General features: G+C 37.1%; 1 protein-coding gene across 2 annotated transcripts; it reads right to left on the bottom strand.

Annotated features, from left to right (window-relative positions):
• Nucleotides 1-7,777: 7,777 nt before the first annotated feature.
• Nucleotides 7,778-17,264, bottom strand: adad1 (adenosine deaminase domain containing 1 (testis-specific)). 2 transcript variants are annotated; one of them, XM_059346909.1, is made up of 13 exons: nucleotides 17,145-17,264; nucleotides 16,591-16,791; nucleotides 15,887-16,024; nucleotides 15,183-15,350; nucleotides 15,015-15,086; nucleotides 13,617-13,742; nucleotides 13,152-13,275; nucleotides 12,687-12,857; nucleotides 12,399-12,474; nucleotides 12,093-12,249; nucleotides 10,321-10,555; nucleotides 9,868-10,000; nucleotides 7,778-9,578 (listed from the first exon to the last, which is right to left on the bottom strand). In XM_059346909.1, exons 1-13 carry the CDS (start codon nucleotides 17,185-17,187, stop codon nucleotides 9,465-9,467), a joined length of 1,758 nt encoding a protein of 585 aa, XP_059202892.1. In that variant the 5' UTR covers nucleotides 17,188-17,264; the 3' UTR covers nucleotides 7,778-9,464. The 2 variants fall into 2 exon arrangements, with proteins under 2 accessions (XP_059202892.1, XP_059202893.1); XM_059346910.1 differs by lacking the exon at nucleotides 17,145-17,264 and adding an exon at nucleotides 16,996-17,097.
• Nucleotides 17,265-17,475: the final 211 nt, after the last annotated feature.

Genomic DNA, 17,475 nt, shown 5'->3' on the forward strand with positions numbered 1-17,475 from the left:
TTTTTCTCCAATTTGTAGAACGGCACTTTGAACATCACTTCTCCAATGACCACTTCTCCAAATCACACCCAGGTAAGAGGTCACAGCAGATCAGGGTTAAGTGCTCATTCAGGATGTTGACTATCAGACCAAACCTGCCCTATAGGCTTTTGGAATACCATAACAACTGTGTTTACATCACCAAAATGTATTTTTCAAATGTTTTTTCTTTGGAGGGACTGGCCTCTCATGGTCGAAATCCTAGTGTCAACGTTTGTTTGTTTGTTTTCTCATAGTTGCTAAAAAATATAGTTTCTAAAGGAGGAAATGTATTTACTGAACCTAGTACTGGTAAATGAGAGGATGCTGTTGACACCTTTCTATCGAATCAAACCTTATCATCAACATCTGCAACCAGCTTTTAAACTTAATGTGAACATTGAGTCAGATTCAACTTTCACTGACATGATTTTGTTGATTTCATCACTGCACTAAGTGTGACCCAAAGCATTGTTGTGTCTTTGTCAGATGAGCGACAAGGACAAACTGGAGTGCTTCAGGAAAGGGTTCCTACAGGCCCTTGACAAATGTACAGATGAGAATAAGGATCTTATTGGAAATATTCTGGGACACATAGATCATCCGTGCAAAGTGAGTACTGACTGTTGTATTGCCTTGTAAACTTTTTAGATTCAAGTTCCTCACTCAAAATGCAATATCCAATACTAAAACGGCCTTCTCTCCTTGAACACAGGGATTCTCTTCAGAGTGCAAGTCTGAAACCAACAGTTCCACTCAGGCTTATAAGGCATTTGCGGAGGACTTCATAACTTTTGTTCAATCCATCAACTCCAAAGCCAGTGGCTAAAAAAGGGACCTACAGATGTTATTTCTACTTTATCATTATTTAATATAACACACTGCACTAAAATTTGATTTTTTTGTTGTTGCTAAGTAGTATTTCAAAAACACTGAAAGAAGTTCTCAATTTATTTATTAATTTATTTATTTATTAATCATGAAAACGAATGTACCATGTATATGTACAACAAATGTGAAAATTTGCTAATAAAATGTTGACATTTGAGATTTCTGTAACAATTGCATTTTTTGGTAATTTCATGGTTAGCACTTCTGTTCGGCGCACTACTGAGAAAACCCCTCATCGTCAGTACACCTAGCAAAGTCATGTATTCTCTGAATGCTCTAGGTCTCTAGTTTGAGGCTGTGAGTATCCAAAAGGTCACAACAGTTAATTTTAGACAGTAGGGTCGAGTTAAAAAAAAAAAAAAAGGTCTTACTACAATGAAGTAACTACTAGGGGGCGTAAAACATCATAAAATGGATATCTTTCCAGTGATTTCCAATGTATGCAATTTCAAGTCTGTTTAGGGAACCAGGTATGTAGAAATATTCCAACGCAATAGGTGAAAACACATTCGTACTGGATGATAAAAAAAACATGGTATTTGCATCATACTGCATGGGATCAGCATAAGGTGAAATTGTCTGGGGAGACCAATTTTCCTTTGTATATCTTCAGGTCAGAGGTCAACGGGCTCCTTTTCTTATTGTTCATCACCTCTTATTTCCAGCTTTCTCTTTTTACTCTTCTTTCTCTATATTATTTTTGTCATATATACATTATATCTATACAGTAGGGTTGAGTTTTAAAAAAATGGTCTCACTATAATGAAGTAACTATTAGGGGGCGTAAAACATCATAAAATGGATATCTTTCCAGTGATTTCCAATGTATGCAATTTAAAGTCTGTTTAGGGAACCAGGTATGTAGAATGTATTGTATGCAATGTATTTATTCTTTCTCTATATTATTTTTGTCACATATACATTATATCTGCTTGCTTGCAAAGCAGCTTAATAAATCTTTAAAATAAAGTTGTTGTTTTTTTAAAATGGTACAATAAAGCTGATATCTTATATTTAAAAATAACATATTTTAGTATGTACAAAAAAGTAAAAGTGTCAGTTCATGACAAACATTTGCCCATCAGAGCAAACACTGAAAAAAAGAGAAAAAAACCCTCTGCACCACAGACTAGGGACAGCCAACCTACTTTCATAAGAGAGTGAAATGCTGTGCTACAATAGGCTACTTGAGGGATTTCACCATGTAGCATAGTGAAAAAAAATTCCAAGAGTCATCTAAAGGAAAAACAACGCTGTGTGCATTAGGTTATATACAACTAATTCAGCCCACCCTTTCCACCCTACAGCTATAAATTCAATACAGCAAATGGGGTAAGTAAACCAATGCTACACCTCCACTAGACAACTGCTTATCACACTGACAAGCCTTGAAGCTGAATATGGAGCACTTTATTCAGATTGTCTTTTGGATAACTCTCTCTGGTTGTCTTCAAACGAAATCACGACCCATTGCTGATTTTGGTACAGACTCTATGCGGGAACATGTCGACTGTGTAAGTAATTTTAAGCCAAATATAATTCTCTGCTCAGTGTCAAGTTTCTGCAAGTTGCTAATACAGTCCAATGTTTGCTTCTGTCCACACAGGAATCAGAATCAACATTCTATGCTCCAACAAATGTGAAGGTAAGGGTTTATTTTATATTATACAGTTTGGGAAATTACATTTCTTTAAATTACTAGTAACTTCACAATTAACAATGAAATATGGAATATGTATGTACTGTGCCAGATATAATGATGATTATTAATCAATTTGTGAATACTAAGTCAAAAACAAAACAAAAAAAGTCATGTTGGGTACTCCCCAGCATCAAAGAAGCTCAAGTGTCAGGGTTTAGATATGCTTTTGTAAAACCACATGTAAAGGTTCTCTAGTACAGGAAATGAGCTTGGCAGGTGTTGATACTTCACACAGCTGTGAGCTTCTATTTGCCGATTTATCCGCATGAGGCCACAAGTCTGCCTCAGTTAGCGTAGTGAAAGGAAGCTAAAACATCCTTCTTTCTTACACACAGACAAACTGCATTACTACAGCACTGGACTGCGTTATGAAGGAACTTAATGGAACAGCCAAGACAGAATGTAAAGACCCCAATGAAGACATAAACATGGCTCTCGAACACTTGGATAACCTGATCAAAGACCGAATGACAAAAGACAAAGTAAGTAATTCTCCACACTGTGTTGCCAAATGAAGTGCCAGTCATGAAAAATAAATGTGACTAGAACATGAAATAACCTATTTTGTTCTCCCTAGGCACTGACAAACTCCACTGAATGTGCCTGTGAGAGATGGCCTCAGACTTCCTTCAGTGAGTTTCTGACAAAAACGTTGACTTTACTTCAATTTGAAAGAACTGAAAGCTTGCTATCATGAAACAAAAAGAACGGTCAGCTAAACTTCAGCTAATATGAGATGGCAGGACCATCCATGGATCCTTAAGCAGTTGGAATTTTCAATATTGTATATGTATTAAGTGTTTCAAGGATTTTATATAATCATGCAAAATCCACACATCGAATGGAGTGATCTCAGGTATATGTTTTTATTGAAGCTATGATTTTGAACACTGCTCTTGAATGTTGAAATTTTTATTATTGTCATTGTAATGTGAAGATAAGGCAACAAGTGATACTGAATGTTCTTTTTACTACATATTTATAATCTTATACTGCTACTTATATATATAATTCTTCTCTCTCAATTCTACAACAATATGCTGTAAAATGTATTTAAAAGTTCTCAATTTCTACAATGAAGATGAATTTGATGTAAGCTCCTGTAAATATATTATATTACATATTTATTTCAAATGATGTATGTTGGTACTGTAAATGTATAACTTAATAAAGTGGTATTTTAAAGAGGTTGTTATTGTGTGTACAAACCATGGAAAATAAGTAAACTCTAGTAAGTGTCTTCTGAAGATCACATATCTTAAGGCCCAAAAACTGTTAGTTTAGCTCCTGTGTGTTTGATGTAGACTTTATCGAATAAGATCACTATCTGGATAAACTTTCTTAGCGATAAAGGTATTTAATATGCAATCAATTTTGTATAAGCACCACATTTTCCGTCTTAACATGTTGCAAATAATGTGAGAGGAATAAGAGTATGGCCTCTGTGGGAGGCTGAGTTTCCTCAACGTGAGGGAAGGCAAATATACAAATATAGTCAAGCTGTCGAGTCAAGTTTGGGCATGGAAAAAATGTCAGTGATTCATGCTTCAAGCAACAAATACTTATGTTATTTATACAGTAGTGGTGGACGGTTCACCGGTGTGATGTTGAGCAACGACATGGATTTTACAATGCCATCATCACTGTGACAGAGGTCCATTAAATAAGCCTCCAATTAAAACAGGCTAGGCTAAGATATCAATAAAGAGAGAAACATCTGAAGAAAGGTCAAACCTGTAGCATATATTATCTGAAAAGAGATGAGTGGATTGTCGAAACAAGATGGTGAGACTGAGGCCGCAGGAGAGGAAACTTTTGTTCCAAAAAGAGGTGGCATCCCCATTTGTTGGTACTGATTCGGTTTTAAAACATCCAACACTGCGCAAACTTCAACAATATGCAAGATGTGCCGCCGTTTCATGATAGCAAGAGGTGGAAACACAAGCAACCTGTTTCATCACTTAAAAAACATACACGTCTGTGAATATGAAGACGCAACCCGGGCCAAAACCAGCACAAGTGGTGCCAGCAGCGGAGCATGTCCCAAACTAGTGGGGGAAAGATAGGGGGCTTGGATGAAGCTCATTTGGTGTGCATGACAACAGCATTGTGAACATGGTGCCCGCTCTGGAAATCAATAGATGGACGAGACGCATTATTTGGACACATTGCACATCGCTCTTGGTAAATTACACTATCCAAACCATTTAAAATGTTCAGTGTGTCCATACCAGTGATGTAATAAGTATTCAGTTCCCTTACTTAAGTAAAAGTGCTAATATCTCAATTCAAAATTACCCAACTACAAGTAAGTAGTAAGAGAGTCCTGCATTCAAAAAAATACTTAAAAGTTAAAAAGTATCAGGATAAAAATGTATTTTAAGTATTAAAAGTAAAAATACTTGCAGATTGTTGGGCAATATATTCGATTTTCATATATATTATACCGATGAATATTATTGATGCATTTATGTAATGTCAACGTAGAGCTAATTTCAACTACTAAATATACTGTTATGTGCTTTCATTTATAATAATCATTTTAAATTGGTAAATAAATGCATAATAACCTTTCATGTCTCTGTTTGATAAGCATACATACTATTTTATTTTATTATATTATACAAATATTAACTTTATTTACATGAAATAAAGTCATCCTGTTGTCTACAGCGAAACGGCAAAATCAGGAAATGTTAAGTGTTCGTCAGCAGTAAGAACACAAGTCCTATACGGCTGAAAGTCAGCATGAAAAATGGTCAAATAAAGCGGATATCTGAAAAAAGAAACTAGAACGCGGGAGAGAAAGTTTAACCAGAGATTCAGTTGGAACCAACCAAAGTAATAAGAGCGGACCACACAGAGACTTTTAAAAACTCTCTGGTATTTGGCAGAGTCGAGTCTCTATATGGAATACACGCATATAGCACTATGGTCTGACACCACTGTGAGTGCAAACTAAACTCGACAACAGTCACAGCATTAGTCACTCGTCTTCGCTGCGCTCTCCTAAAACAAAGTTTGTTTTGTATGGGCCCGCTACAATTAATAAATATAAAGGCGGCTTTTTCCTCTTCTCATATCCGAGCAGGCAGGTTGTGCACAGATGTGCCAAGTGTGGACAATGTTGCTTTTTGTGTATTCTTTGGAATTCTTTAACTCTTTGAATTTTATGCTAAAGGTTTATGTTATGACATTCTCATGTCTACAAGTGAGTTGTAGCAAAATAAATCCAAAACCTGTCTGTGCTGTTCCAGACTGGAACAGCACAAACTGAATGTAGAGAGGGGTCCGACAATGCAAAATAAAATAAGGGACTTGTTAAAAAAGGAGGAAAAAAATATGCTCGTCAATACCTTAAATCCTATACTACTAATATACTACTAAATAAGCCTACCAAATCTGGACAGTATTTCACAAACATTGTAAACTGATACAGATACCCAAATGACAGCTGCAGTATGCATATGTGTATGGCTAACTATACAGTACATGAACTATGTCATTACAATAAAATAGATTTATTATATGGAAAAAGTGGGATAGGTGGCATGAGGACAGCCACCTTCCCCAAAACACTGAGCACTCATTTATGCAATGGAGAGCTAAAGCTTTTTCTTTTAAATGGGATCTTTCCATATATAAAAGTTTTGTCCATCGGCCTTATTATGGGAGAGGCCATTTCGTGCCCTAGCATGTCACTTCCTTCTGAGTCAGGGGTACACTGTATATTTCACAGACAAAATGTCAGAAATTTAAAAAGCCACCTAGGGGCCAATGGAGTTCTTAATTCAGCCTCAGTTTACAAGAATGCAGTACATATTACACATCTTCCTGCACAGCATCATGGCATAGGTGCATAGCTTCTAAAACTCAGGTCTGTTTTCACTTTGTAACCACATCAAAAGAGTTGCATATCCTGTTTATCTCTAAACCTACTAGTATCACCTCAGTGACTGATGCAAAAAGCAAAAAAAAAAGGTTGAAAAAGAAGGTTCGGTTTGGGGAATTAAATCAATCACTTAAATTCTTAATTTTGGTGAAATAAGAAAATTCTATAAACCACAATATATTTGAATCCAACACTAGAAGACAAGAGGAGGCAATTTAATTACACAAAGAGCATTCAGATACAGCTAAGATTACATTACTAAACTAATGTGGCTTGGTGCCATTATACAGAAAAGTTGACTGAGTTTGCAGTCTGGTTTAAGATGCATAAACACAACATAGCATTAATGGAATCTTAAAAAGGTTTTATTGGAATGGAGCATTTTTGGGAGACTCAGGCTGATTTACAAGGCAGCCAATTACTTGTCTTGATCAAACCTTTCCCTGCTCACTGAAAAACAACCACAGGAATTTACAACATAAAATATTTACAACTATATACTATATACAGCAGCAGGAAGACAAGCAAATTGCGTGACGAGCCCTTACACAACATGGCCTTTTTGTATGCCAACACTACTCTGTCCACGCGCTGCCATGAAGGTTTTCCATCTGCATTATCATTTAAAGTAAGACAAACAAAGATGTCTGCATCAGATAGCAACCCTGTGGGTGTGCAGATCTGCAGCAGACCCTAACCAGACAAATGTTCCAATGAACTAAACTAATAAGCATTTGACATTTTGTCTAAAATCAAACAGTCTAAGCTGCCAGTCAGGGTTTGTTGCATTGCTTTACACTTAAAAGTTTACACTCTGCAATGCAATGTGATGAACGAGCATGAACATATAAAAGTAGACAATTAAGTATGAAACCTGGAGCTGGACATCCAACTGAAAGGCTCGATCCTTGAACACAAGTTCCCTGAATGCTCTGGTAATTCCCTCTGTGGCTCAAACCAGTAGGAAGTAAACACACCACTCCATTCACAAGACTGCTCAACGCTTTAAGAGTAAATGATCCACTGCATCGCATACACAGGAAACCAAAGCATTTCCTGTATGCGTATATGTAATAACAGAGTAAAGCAAATCAACAGTTTGCATCAACACAGGGGGGTCAACATGTTACAATTGGAGACAAGCAGCCAGATCTTTATATTGTAAAAAGATCCACTGTTTCTGACAGTGGAAGTCTGTAGATAAGCATGGCCACTTCACATCAGAATGCACTCCCAAAAGATGGGAGATCCGCAAATGATCAAATGCTGTTGAATTCAGGCGTGTGTAGTCATTTATTGTTTGTCAGTTCACATAGGACAACAAACGTTTACTTATCTTATCGAAATAAAACAGTCTATAGTAGTGGTTTCTCTTTCTGTCACAGGTGATAGTGTCTTTTCTTTGCACATTACCTAATGATGCAATAGGTGAACTGAATAGGTCTGGTGTGACAATGTTCATATTGAAGTTGACTCAACTGAGGTTACAGATTACATAAACAGAACTAAGTAAAAACAAGAAGTAATTACAAATTGTGCAATCTGTTTTCATTATTAAACCATCAATATATATTTTTTTAAATAATGATTTAAATTAGCTTTTTAAATGATATAATAATTTCTTGTTTACCACATAATTTTCCATTTCCTAATGTAATTCCTCCAAGGAGTTTAATGTGCCTTTTCTAAAATATCTCAATAATCAATCCAGCAGAATATGGACTGATAAATTCTCTGCTGGTTGACTAAACGTTTCAGTCTGTGATTATCACTCTGATGTATTGTTTTGCTTCAGCCATACCATTAGTCTTGGGTAATTTCTGGGTGTAATCCTGACCTTCCTTTTGTAATAACCAATATTTCTTTTAAACAAGTGGCGTTGAACAAAAATGTTCTGTCCTATGGCTCAAGCACATTTTACACCGACAATATTTAGAGCATCACTCTTAAAATGTGTCAACAAATTATTTTTAAATCACAGAGGTCACACATGCATGTCTTTTTTTTGTGTAACCAAATCTCTTGGTTAAAGACTGTTGCAGAATGACTTGAATTGAGAAAATAGTCATCATAAAACATGCTTTGTTTTATGAAAACGTAGCCTCTTGTTTTGACTGTCTCTTTTCCCAGATCCTGAGAGTTGTTTGGGTTTTTTTTTTTTAAATCAAATTGTCATACGACACAAAAAGTCACCTTTGGCCTTTAAAGTGTTTTTGGTAATTTAGGAATTTCAGCAAAACCAACATGTACTGAACATCAGCATTTGAGCATGGATTGATCTATTTTATTGATTCATATTTTTGCATTAGCCATGGCTTATGAAGGTTCAAATTACAGACTGACAAGTCACTACATATGGACAAAATATGCAATTTTTTCCCCACTGAGATGAAAACACAAATAGTAACTTTAGTGAGACCAAACTCAGGATGATATGATAACTTACTTGTCACACTTCAGAGCCCTCAGGACTATAAAGTTAAAGTTCAAAAGAAGTATACCAAAGTTATGATCATACATGCTAACATGGCCATTACTATTACAAAGTATGGCATTTTTAACGGTGCATGTTCCAGTCACCATATACAATGAATACACATAACTATGTCAGCTGAAGAAGGCAGAACTATTACTCAGATAAATGCCTGTGGTATATATATATATAAATGGCTATTTGGCTATAAATGGCTATTTGGCTATCGTCTTTTAAAAAAATCTGACTCTTTGAAACCTGAGGGTCTAAGACCACACACAGAGTTCACAAACAAAACTGCTCTTAAACATGAACAGGGATTGATTGAAATCCCTTTAGAAATCACAACAGAAACAGAAACTATTACCATGGTAAAGTCATTGGTAAAGGTAACAGGTACTTCTTGTTAAGTAAACCTTTGTTTTGTCTTTTTAATTTGAAGAAAATGGCTTCAAAGATTGTTTTTCCAGTAAAAACATGGGGTGTTTTTAAATGCTAAAGTTATCACCAACAGAAGACTTGACCAGCCAGGAACCAAAGCCCTGCTGCAACAGGTACGCCCTCAGCACGTTCTTGGCCTCCTGGTACGGCTTCGCCATGCTCTTCAGTAACAAAATAAGAATAGAGATATTTAATAGTGATTTTTAAAGAGAACCTGTCTAAAGCAAATATTCAACTGTCTTCACAAAATCCAATTTTAAATATGAAATGATGTCGCAAAATGATTTATCAAGTGTCTGCAAACTGAAAACTTATATCATAGGAAATCAACATACCATGCATGTTGATTGAAATAACTACTTTTTATTACAAATAGAATGAGTGTCAGTGGATCAGTGTTGCTGTGTTGGAGTGTGAATTGGAGGTGTGGGGAGATGCTACTGGCGTTACCTTGGCTTCTCTGTAGGAGCTTGTGGCCAGCAGGTCCTGCCTCTGGGCCTCTTTGGCCACCAACTTGAAGCGGTGCAGCATCGCGGCTTTGCACAGACGGCTTGCAAGGGCAGAGCCACTCTTAAAGGGAGATCTACAACAAGAGTATCAGTGTGAAAAATTACATTGAAGTACTCACAGACAAAGCTAGCAAAAGAGCAGAAAATAGTAACTAAATAAATCCCTACACAGCTTGACTGACAAGTGAACTTGTCAAGCTGAGACACACTGACAATTTTGTATTGTAGCCAAGTACATTCATTTGTTATTGCTTACCATTGACGTTGTGATCAACAGTAAGCTCTGATGTGACTTTTGATTTTTTATAAACTGCACAATCCAATCTCTTAGCAGTTTGAGAATGGGAAAAACACCAAACATAAACAAACTAAAAACCCTATAGGGAATCCTTACTCCTCTACAGTCCTGCCCGTCAGGCCATCCACAACCTCCAGGGAGCCGTCTCCTTCGCTCCAGTTGATACTATTGGTCGTCTGGCATTTGCCTGTGTTGTTAGTGGCCACAGAAGGCACCAAGCTGATTTGAGGCCTCATCATGCAGTAGAACATAGGCAGCTGGGATGTGATTCCCTCCACACGCTGGCTCACAGAGAATTCCATGCCATGGGTATCACTGCAGCCAATGTCACCTTAAGATGGACACTTTAAAAGTTATATATATATATATACACAGGTATACTCAATCACTTGATTCATTCTATAACTTGAGGATTGTGGACTATTGATTTTGTTAAAAAAAAAAAAAAATCAGATCCATTTTGTGTTTCTTTTGTGCAAGGTCACATTCTGAACAGGTTGCAGTAATAAAAAGTTTGGTACTTTTGTCTGCATGATTGCGGAAATAAAGAGGGTTCTCTGTTGGCCAGGGGTGATGTTGGTGCAGATAGTCAGGAAATGAGATGAAAGGTTTCAATTGTTCAAAGAATGGCAGCTACCTGTACATGTCAGACGGCGAATGTTAGACTACTAAACTACAAACTGCTACTCAGGCACATTTTGTAGTCTTTCTGAAAGCTTTCAATGTGTGTCAGTCGACCCCAGTAAAACTGTAATTTTCACACATATCCAATACAACTAATTTTGGAGTTTCCCTTTCTTACAGATTGGGCAAATATGGGTCATGATTATGAAAAGAGGAAAAGAGTCACACTGAAAATCACATCTAACCTGACAGTCTTCTCTAAAAACTGACTTGGAAACTTGAGTGGGATATTTTTATACCTGTTCATTTGTCAAACAGAGGATTTTTATGATGGGGAATTTGTTTGCCATTTGTGTCATCAATGCATGAGCAAGCAGCTGAAAATCTGATGGCTGCAAATGTCATCTGCGTTACCTAAGGGATTTTTAGGTGTCTCTTAGAAAATGTGGGGTGTCTTTAAGCTGTCTGTCTTACTGTCAGCTACTTTTAAATGCTTGCATGGCAACTCTGGTGTGATGCTTCTTTTACATTTGGGGCTTTTCCTAGGAAAATATTTCTAATGTATGACAGGTCCTTAGCAGATACAACATGCGCCATCTGCCTACATGAGTGAAAACGGCATTCAGCTAATTTTAATGCAATCCCATAGAAAAGCAATTTTTTTAAAACTCAACTAAAACTCTTATGTTTTCACATTATTTGGAGCAGAAAGCAGGTACTAAGCAGATACCTACAAAAACAAACTATTTCCTGTCATGTTATTTGCCTGATACACTTTCCCCACAACCATTTTAAGGCTTAACCTACTCTCTTTCAAAATCATCTCTTGCAAGTGCTTGGATAGAGATCACGTTTTTTGGCTCTAGATGGTTGCACCATCTGTATTGTGTAGGTATGGCTTAAAATAAGAAGCCGTTTGGAGCAACAATTAAGTGTTCTTGAGTAAACTGGAAAACACACAAAACTGAAACTCTTCTTAAATCGGGGTAACCAGTACAAATCAAAGTCTAAATTAGCTATATTGTCTCACCTTCTGCAACCCATAGCATTGCCTTAAATGCATCAACCATAAGGTTGATGCATTTAAGGCAATGCTCTTAATACAAACTTTGGGATTTCCAACATGATGCATTTTTGGAAAAAGGTAGCACAGAATATGAATAGGGTGGCTTCCTTTAAATTTCCATTGAAGGAAAAATAAAAAAAGCCTAGTCTACGGAGCATATCTTAACTTGTTGACTTGCCTACGAGGATGCTTTGGACATAGATGGGCTCAATGAAGTGGCTGAGCAAGGCTCCCTGGTATCCTAGCACTTGCCACTGAGTGAGCTTGTCTGTGGTGGACATGCTGACCACCTTGGAGGCAGACTGATCAAAGGCTGGCGAAAAAACTGAGAACACCTTTAAAAGAAAGAAATCAATTTGAAGTAATGTGGGTAACAGTTCCAATGCCACTTATGAAACCATGATGCATTTAGAAATATGAAACTTTTGTTGCATTCATCATGAAAGCAACATGCCCTACATGAGAGAAAATAAAAGTATAACACCTTTCCTTCCACCAACAGGTGTAGGCTGATCTCGTAGTTGACTTGCAATGCCGAAACGGAAAGCGGTTTCAGGCGCCTGAGGACAGAACACAGAGCTGAAGAAAAACATTTAAAAACACTACATTTGTATAAAAAAATTATCCATGCAACTCTACCCAGAATTGACATTTGTGTGGCGGTTATGATGACCTTCCAAGCCACAGACAGTTGACCCAGAAAACTGTTGGTTTTCATGACTGTTCTCTTCCCTGTGACCTGAGGAACCTCAGCTGAAAATGAATCACTCACAGCTTGGAAGGGATTTCAGCAGCACCCTTTGGCAGCTGGTTCACATAGAGGTGCAGGGCGATGCCGCTCTTCAGGCTAAGGAGGCCGCTGCTACTGTTCTGCTGAAAGATCGACTTCTCCGTCAGATAGGATGTTTTGCTGAAGAACATCAGCAGGTGCCGGAACAGAAACCTGACAGCACAACATGAGAATATCTCATTATGATGCAATATCTGAATGCTGTGCAGCAACAATGTCCAGAGGGTAAGGACCTACACTTTTAAAAGGAAAAGAGATCCAGTAAAACAAACTATAACAAAGCTGAAAAGATGTCAGTTAAGTCTGAATCCCCTTTAAAATAGGAAAACTTTGTACAATGTATCTTGATTATTTATTTAACATCAATGAATTAAACACAAATAAATTGTTTCTATAACATGAGCCATTAAAATCTAATATATACACTGGGTCATGTTTGCAACTAACCTTATAAGTGATCTCCTTGCAATTACTATTGCATGCGAATCGTGTACAATCCGCCCATTTGACAAAGCACTCTCTTTGGTGTTAAAGTTCCCCGTGCCGAGTGCAACCACTTCACATCCGCTGGCTAGAGAGAGAAGAGTTTGTACAGAATATATAGCATGTAGTATATTCTGCAGCAGCACATCACTGCAAGTCCATAAGCAATGCAAGTGTCTGAACTGCTAAAGTTACTTGAACAGGCGAAGTGAAGATAACATTATTGGTAAACCCTACTGGTTCCAAATAGGCTCGATAGTGAATGACAAACTGACTGATTAGGTGATTTTTGTATTTTCATTGAGCTAGACAAAAAAATATTAATTTTGTCTTATATCTTTGTATCCAATCAAAAGTAATTATAGATCAAACTACCTGCTGTACAGCTTGGTTCAAGCGAACCTTTGGACCATCATGGAGCATACTTACAACTCTGAAGGATGAATGCTGCTGTGGTGCCTGCACAGGCAGAGAACTCTGGGTGGCTGTTCATCAGTTTAGTGAGCTGATCCCTGACAGCCTGAGCAATCTGGGGGTTGACTGGATTCTTCCTTTCTGAAAAGCAAAAAAAATATTTAAAAAAATAAAACAACAGGGTTTTAACATATCTCTTTATGCACACCCCAATTGAGAAAGAAATGTATAGAATATGACTGGACAAACAGACTTTTATTTAACCGAGTTGCACATGCATTTTGAAATGTTTTGTTATAACTCTTTACATGCATGATGTAGGCATGGGCTTTTAAAAGTTAAAATAAGATAAATAAAAAATAAAATCCCCCAGAGGGATTAATGAGACTTCGGAGGTGACGTGTGGTAATTGCTTAGCAACAATTTCGACCGTGATCACGACGGATTAAACACGGGAGACGCAACTGTGGTCGCCGTCGCTAACTGCACAACATCAGCAGCTGATCAAAACAAACCAGCATGGCTAATTATCATAAACATAGCGATCTTGAATTAACCGTCATCGCTAACATTGCTTGTTGTAAACAAACAGAGATCGCTAAGTGAACACCTCCTGCAGCAGCACATACACACTGTACTGCTACAGAACTAACTGTCTATTAGCAATTTGCAGACTCCGGCTCTGCAGCTGGGAGAGACTGCTGCAGGAGGACTGTGCCGCTTAGATTTGTTCTTACTCTTCTTAACGAGCCTCTGGGACGTCATTCTGGCTGCTTGCTGCTTCCCCTCCTTTTCTTCTTTTCATTTTACTGCCCCCACAGGTCACAAATAGAAGTTTGATAACTCACTAATCTTGCGAGACTGATTTTTAACGCGACGAGAAATATCGTCGACTTTAATCTCGCAAGATCTCGGCACACCCATACTTGATTGTCATAAAAGCGTCTGCTAAATGGCTAAATGTAAATGTAGAGATTTCAAATGTAGAGTAGAATGTGTTTACATAGTATTCCCTGTACATTTTGCTTCATATGGTATGGACCTCAGATATTTCAACATCACTCTTTTTTTGTTTTTTTGAGCTGTACTTTGGAACATGGGACTGGAAATGAAAAAAAATATTGGAGCTTTATCCAATACAATCATTCAAGACAAACCGTCTAGAAAGCGAGTTTCAGAGGCCAAACAAAAGAATACTCTTCACTGGACTAGTCAGACACCTGACCTCAATCCAAGCAGATTACAATTCCTACCGTTTTCCTCAAATATTGATTTAAAAATGAATGTAGTAATTAAACCTTAATATCAGAATTTAGTTTCCGATGTTTCATTTTAGAGAGACTGATTACTGTCCTAATATTTGCCATTTCCCAAACAGGAGAAAATGAGATTAATATATAAATAGAGAATTACCAGGGATAGCTCTACAATGATGTATGTCAGAGGTGGAGGGCTCGTCTTTTACTGGCAGCAGTGGAGGGACATCTAGGGAGAAAACGGCATGGAAATGAGTTTATAGGATATCACACTTTCCTGATACAGTGTAGTAAGACAGGATTGAACAAAACTGTAGATCCTAACCTGATGCTTCAGAGAGGTCAGACTTCGTTTCCAAGGTGGGCAGCAGGTCCACCAGAGCAAGTTGCGCCGCTTTGAGCCGAGCTTCCTTCTTTGTTATGCCCATGCCAGTCTTGTACTCGACCCCATCAATCACCACACAAAAGGCAAAATAAAGACCTTGTACGTTGGCTGAGAAGACAAGTCAAAAAAATAATTGGAGAATTGGACAAATCTTCAGGTCTGTGTTTTTCACAAAACCATTACCTAGTTTTAGCTTTTCAATTGGGATCTGCTGCTCTGGTTGTTAAAATATTATAGTAATATTGTTGTTTTTTGTATAATAAAACTGTTCGGACAAAAAAAGTTTTAAGATATATGTATGATATGTGTGTATGTGAGGGACTTTACACTATTTTGTATTCTGTAAACAAAACAATCAATTCATCTAGAAAATAATCAGCAAATGTTTCAATAATAAGCACTTGTCTGTAGCAGTTTTAAAGCAAATAAGTTGGAATTATTGTATTATTTAATTAATTTAATCATGACAGAAGTCACAAGAATCAGAATACCATGAGTAAACTCTGGACACAAGACTGTGCATGTCTTGCATAAATTGCAATAAAAAATAAAATATTATCAATTATTAAATAATCAATAACAACAGTAGTGGACTATGAGGTGAAAAGGAATGCACATGGGCATGCTGAGACGCTTAACTGTACCTGTAGTGACCGTCTCCTTCATCTCAAGGTGAAACTGCATAACCTGGGAAAGCTGATGGACCAAAGACACAGCGTTTGTCTCGCCTCGCTTGTATCTGTCAATCAGCACTTTAGGTGAAACCGTTTCCTTACCAGGACCTTATGTGGTGAAAGACAAAATTACAAAGGGCTGATTACATTTTTTACACCCATTTAGTTTAAATGTTAACTGTGCTGCAACAAAATCCGATTTCACAGAGAAGAATCTAGTGTAAGTTATCTATATTAGTTACTACACTGAAAACAAAGATTTTTTGCCCTGTAATTATTATTTCAATCATCTATATAAATTCTACTAAGAAATACGAATTCAGTGCTTTTACTTCAAAATAGCAGTTTTTCATGTATTGCATTACTGTTTGTTATTATTTGTCCTCAGTTTTGTATGTAAATTGAATCATTCGTTCCAAGTAATATTCACTATCAGTGAATCAGTGAATCTGTAATTTACTTGTGTATTTTCAAAAAAAAAACAAGTGGTTAAATAAATATTACTTAGAAACACCCTGAGTAAAGATTACAAACACTTTCTGTGTGGAAAAACGTGCCTAGCTTTTTTTAAGTAAATGTCACTCCACTTTTTCAGTGTACAGTAATTAGCAGTGGTCATAGATGTTGCTGATAGAGGACTGTGGGATTCAGGAAAATTACATTCTTAAACTCACCATACTTAAATGTAGGCCTACTTTTCCTTTGCTGGCCAAAGGCATCTTTGCAAGGACGATTTGAGACAGACAGAGATCCAAATGATTCCGTCAGTCCTGACAGCTCAGGTACATTTTTCCTGAGGATTTCCCCAAAACAGACTCCTCTGGAACCTCGAATTGATCCACGGCCCGGAAACATCCTGAAAGCTTTCACGATTTCTGAAAAGAAGAGGAAAAGAGAAAAACCTTACCACACTGCTAAGCCAGGGTTTGCTGCAGTTTCTAATATCACACTTTCTACAGTCCACCAAAAAAGGTAATAAAACATTAAAATCCGTTAAGAAACAGTTCCTTAACTTAGTTACGGTTACAAAAACGCTAACCGTTATGTTAGCGAATGGTAAACTGAAGTAGACGTCAAACCTTTTGCGGTAACGTTGAGCAAAACATCAAATTAACTCCCCCTGGCCTGAACTTGCTCCTTAATTTCAGTATACACTTGAAATTCAACAACAAACACTTAAAAAATAATATGTATTGATTTTTAGAACTGTTTGAAAACCGCGTCTCACCGTTCCACGTGAAGTTCCTAACAGGTGTGCGTGTCTGACGCATGCGCAGATGCGTTGTCGTCGATAGATTGTCGTCTGATTAAGGGCGTAACGTGCAGAGATGGTTTACTAAACAGGACGAACTGCACTGCTCGAAAAACAGACGACGCTGTTGTAAGCGGCGATTAGTGACCTTTTTTGTTACAAAGAAGAAGTAAATAGAAGTAAATAATATTTAACAAAATAAAATAGAAGAATAATTAATTTGAAAAGAATTAAACAAAAACAAATAAATACATAATAAAATAAACAGACGCAAGATTACATGTTAAAGACATTAAACGCAGTGCAT

The sequence above is a fragment of the Centropristis striata genome, chromosome 12 (genome assembly GCF_030273125.1).
Source record: "Centropristis striata isolate RG_2023a ecotype Rhode Island chromosome 12, C.striata_1.0, whole genome shotgun sequence".
NCBI classification, from domain to species: Eukaryota; Metazoa; Chordata; class Actinopteri; order Perciformes; family Serranidae; genus Centropristis; species Centropristis striata.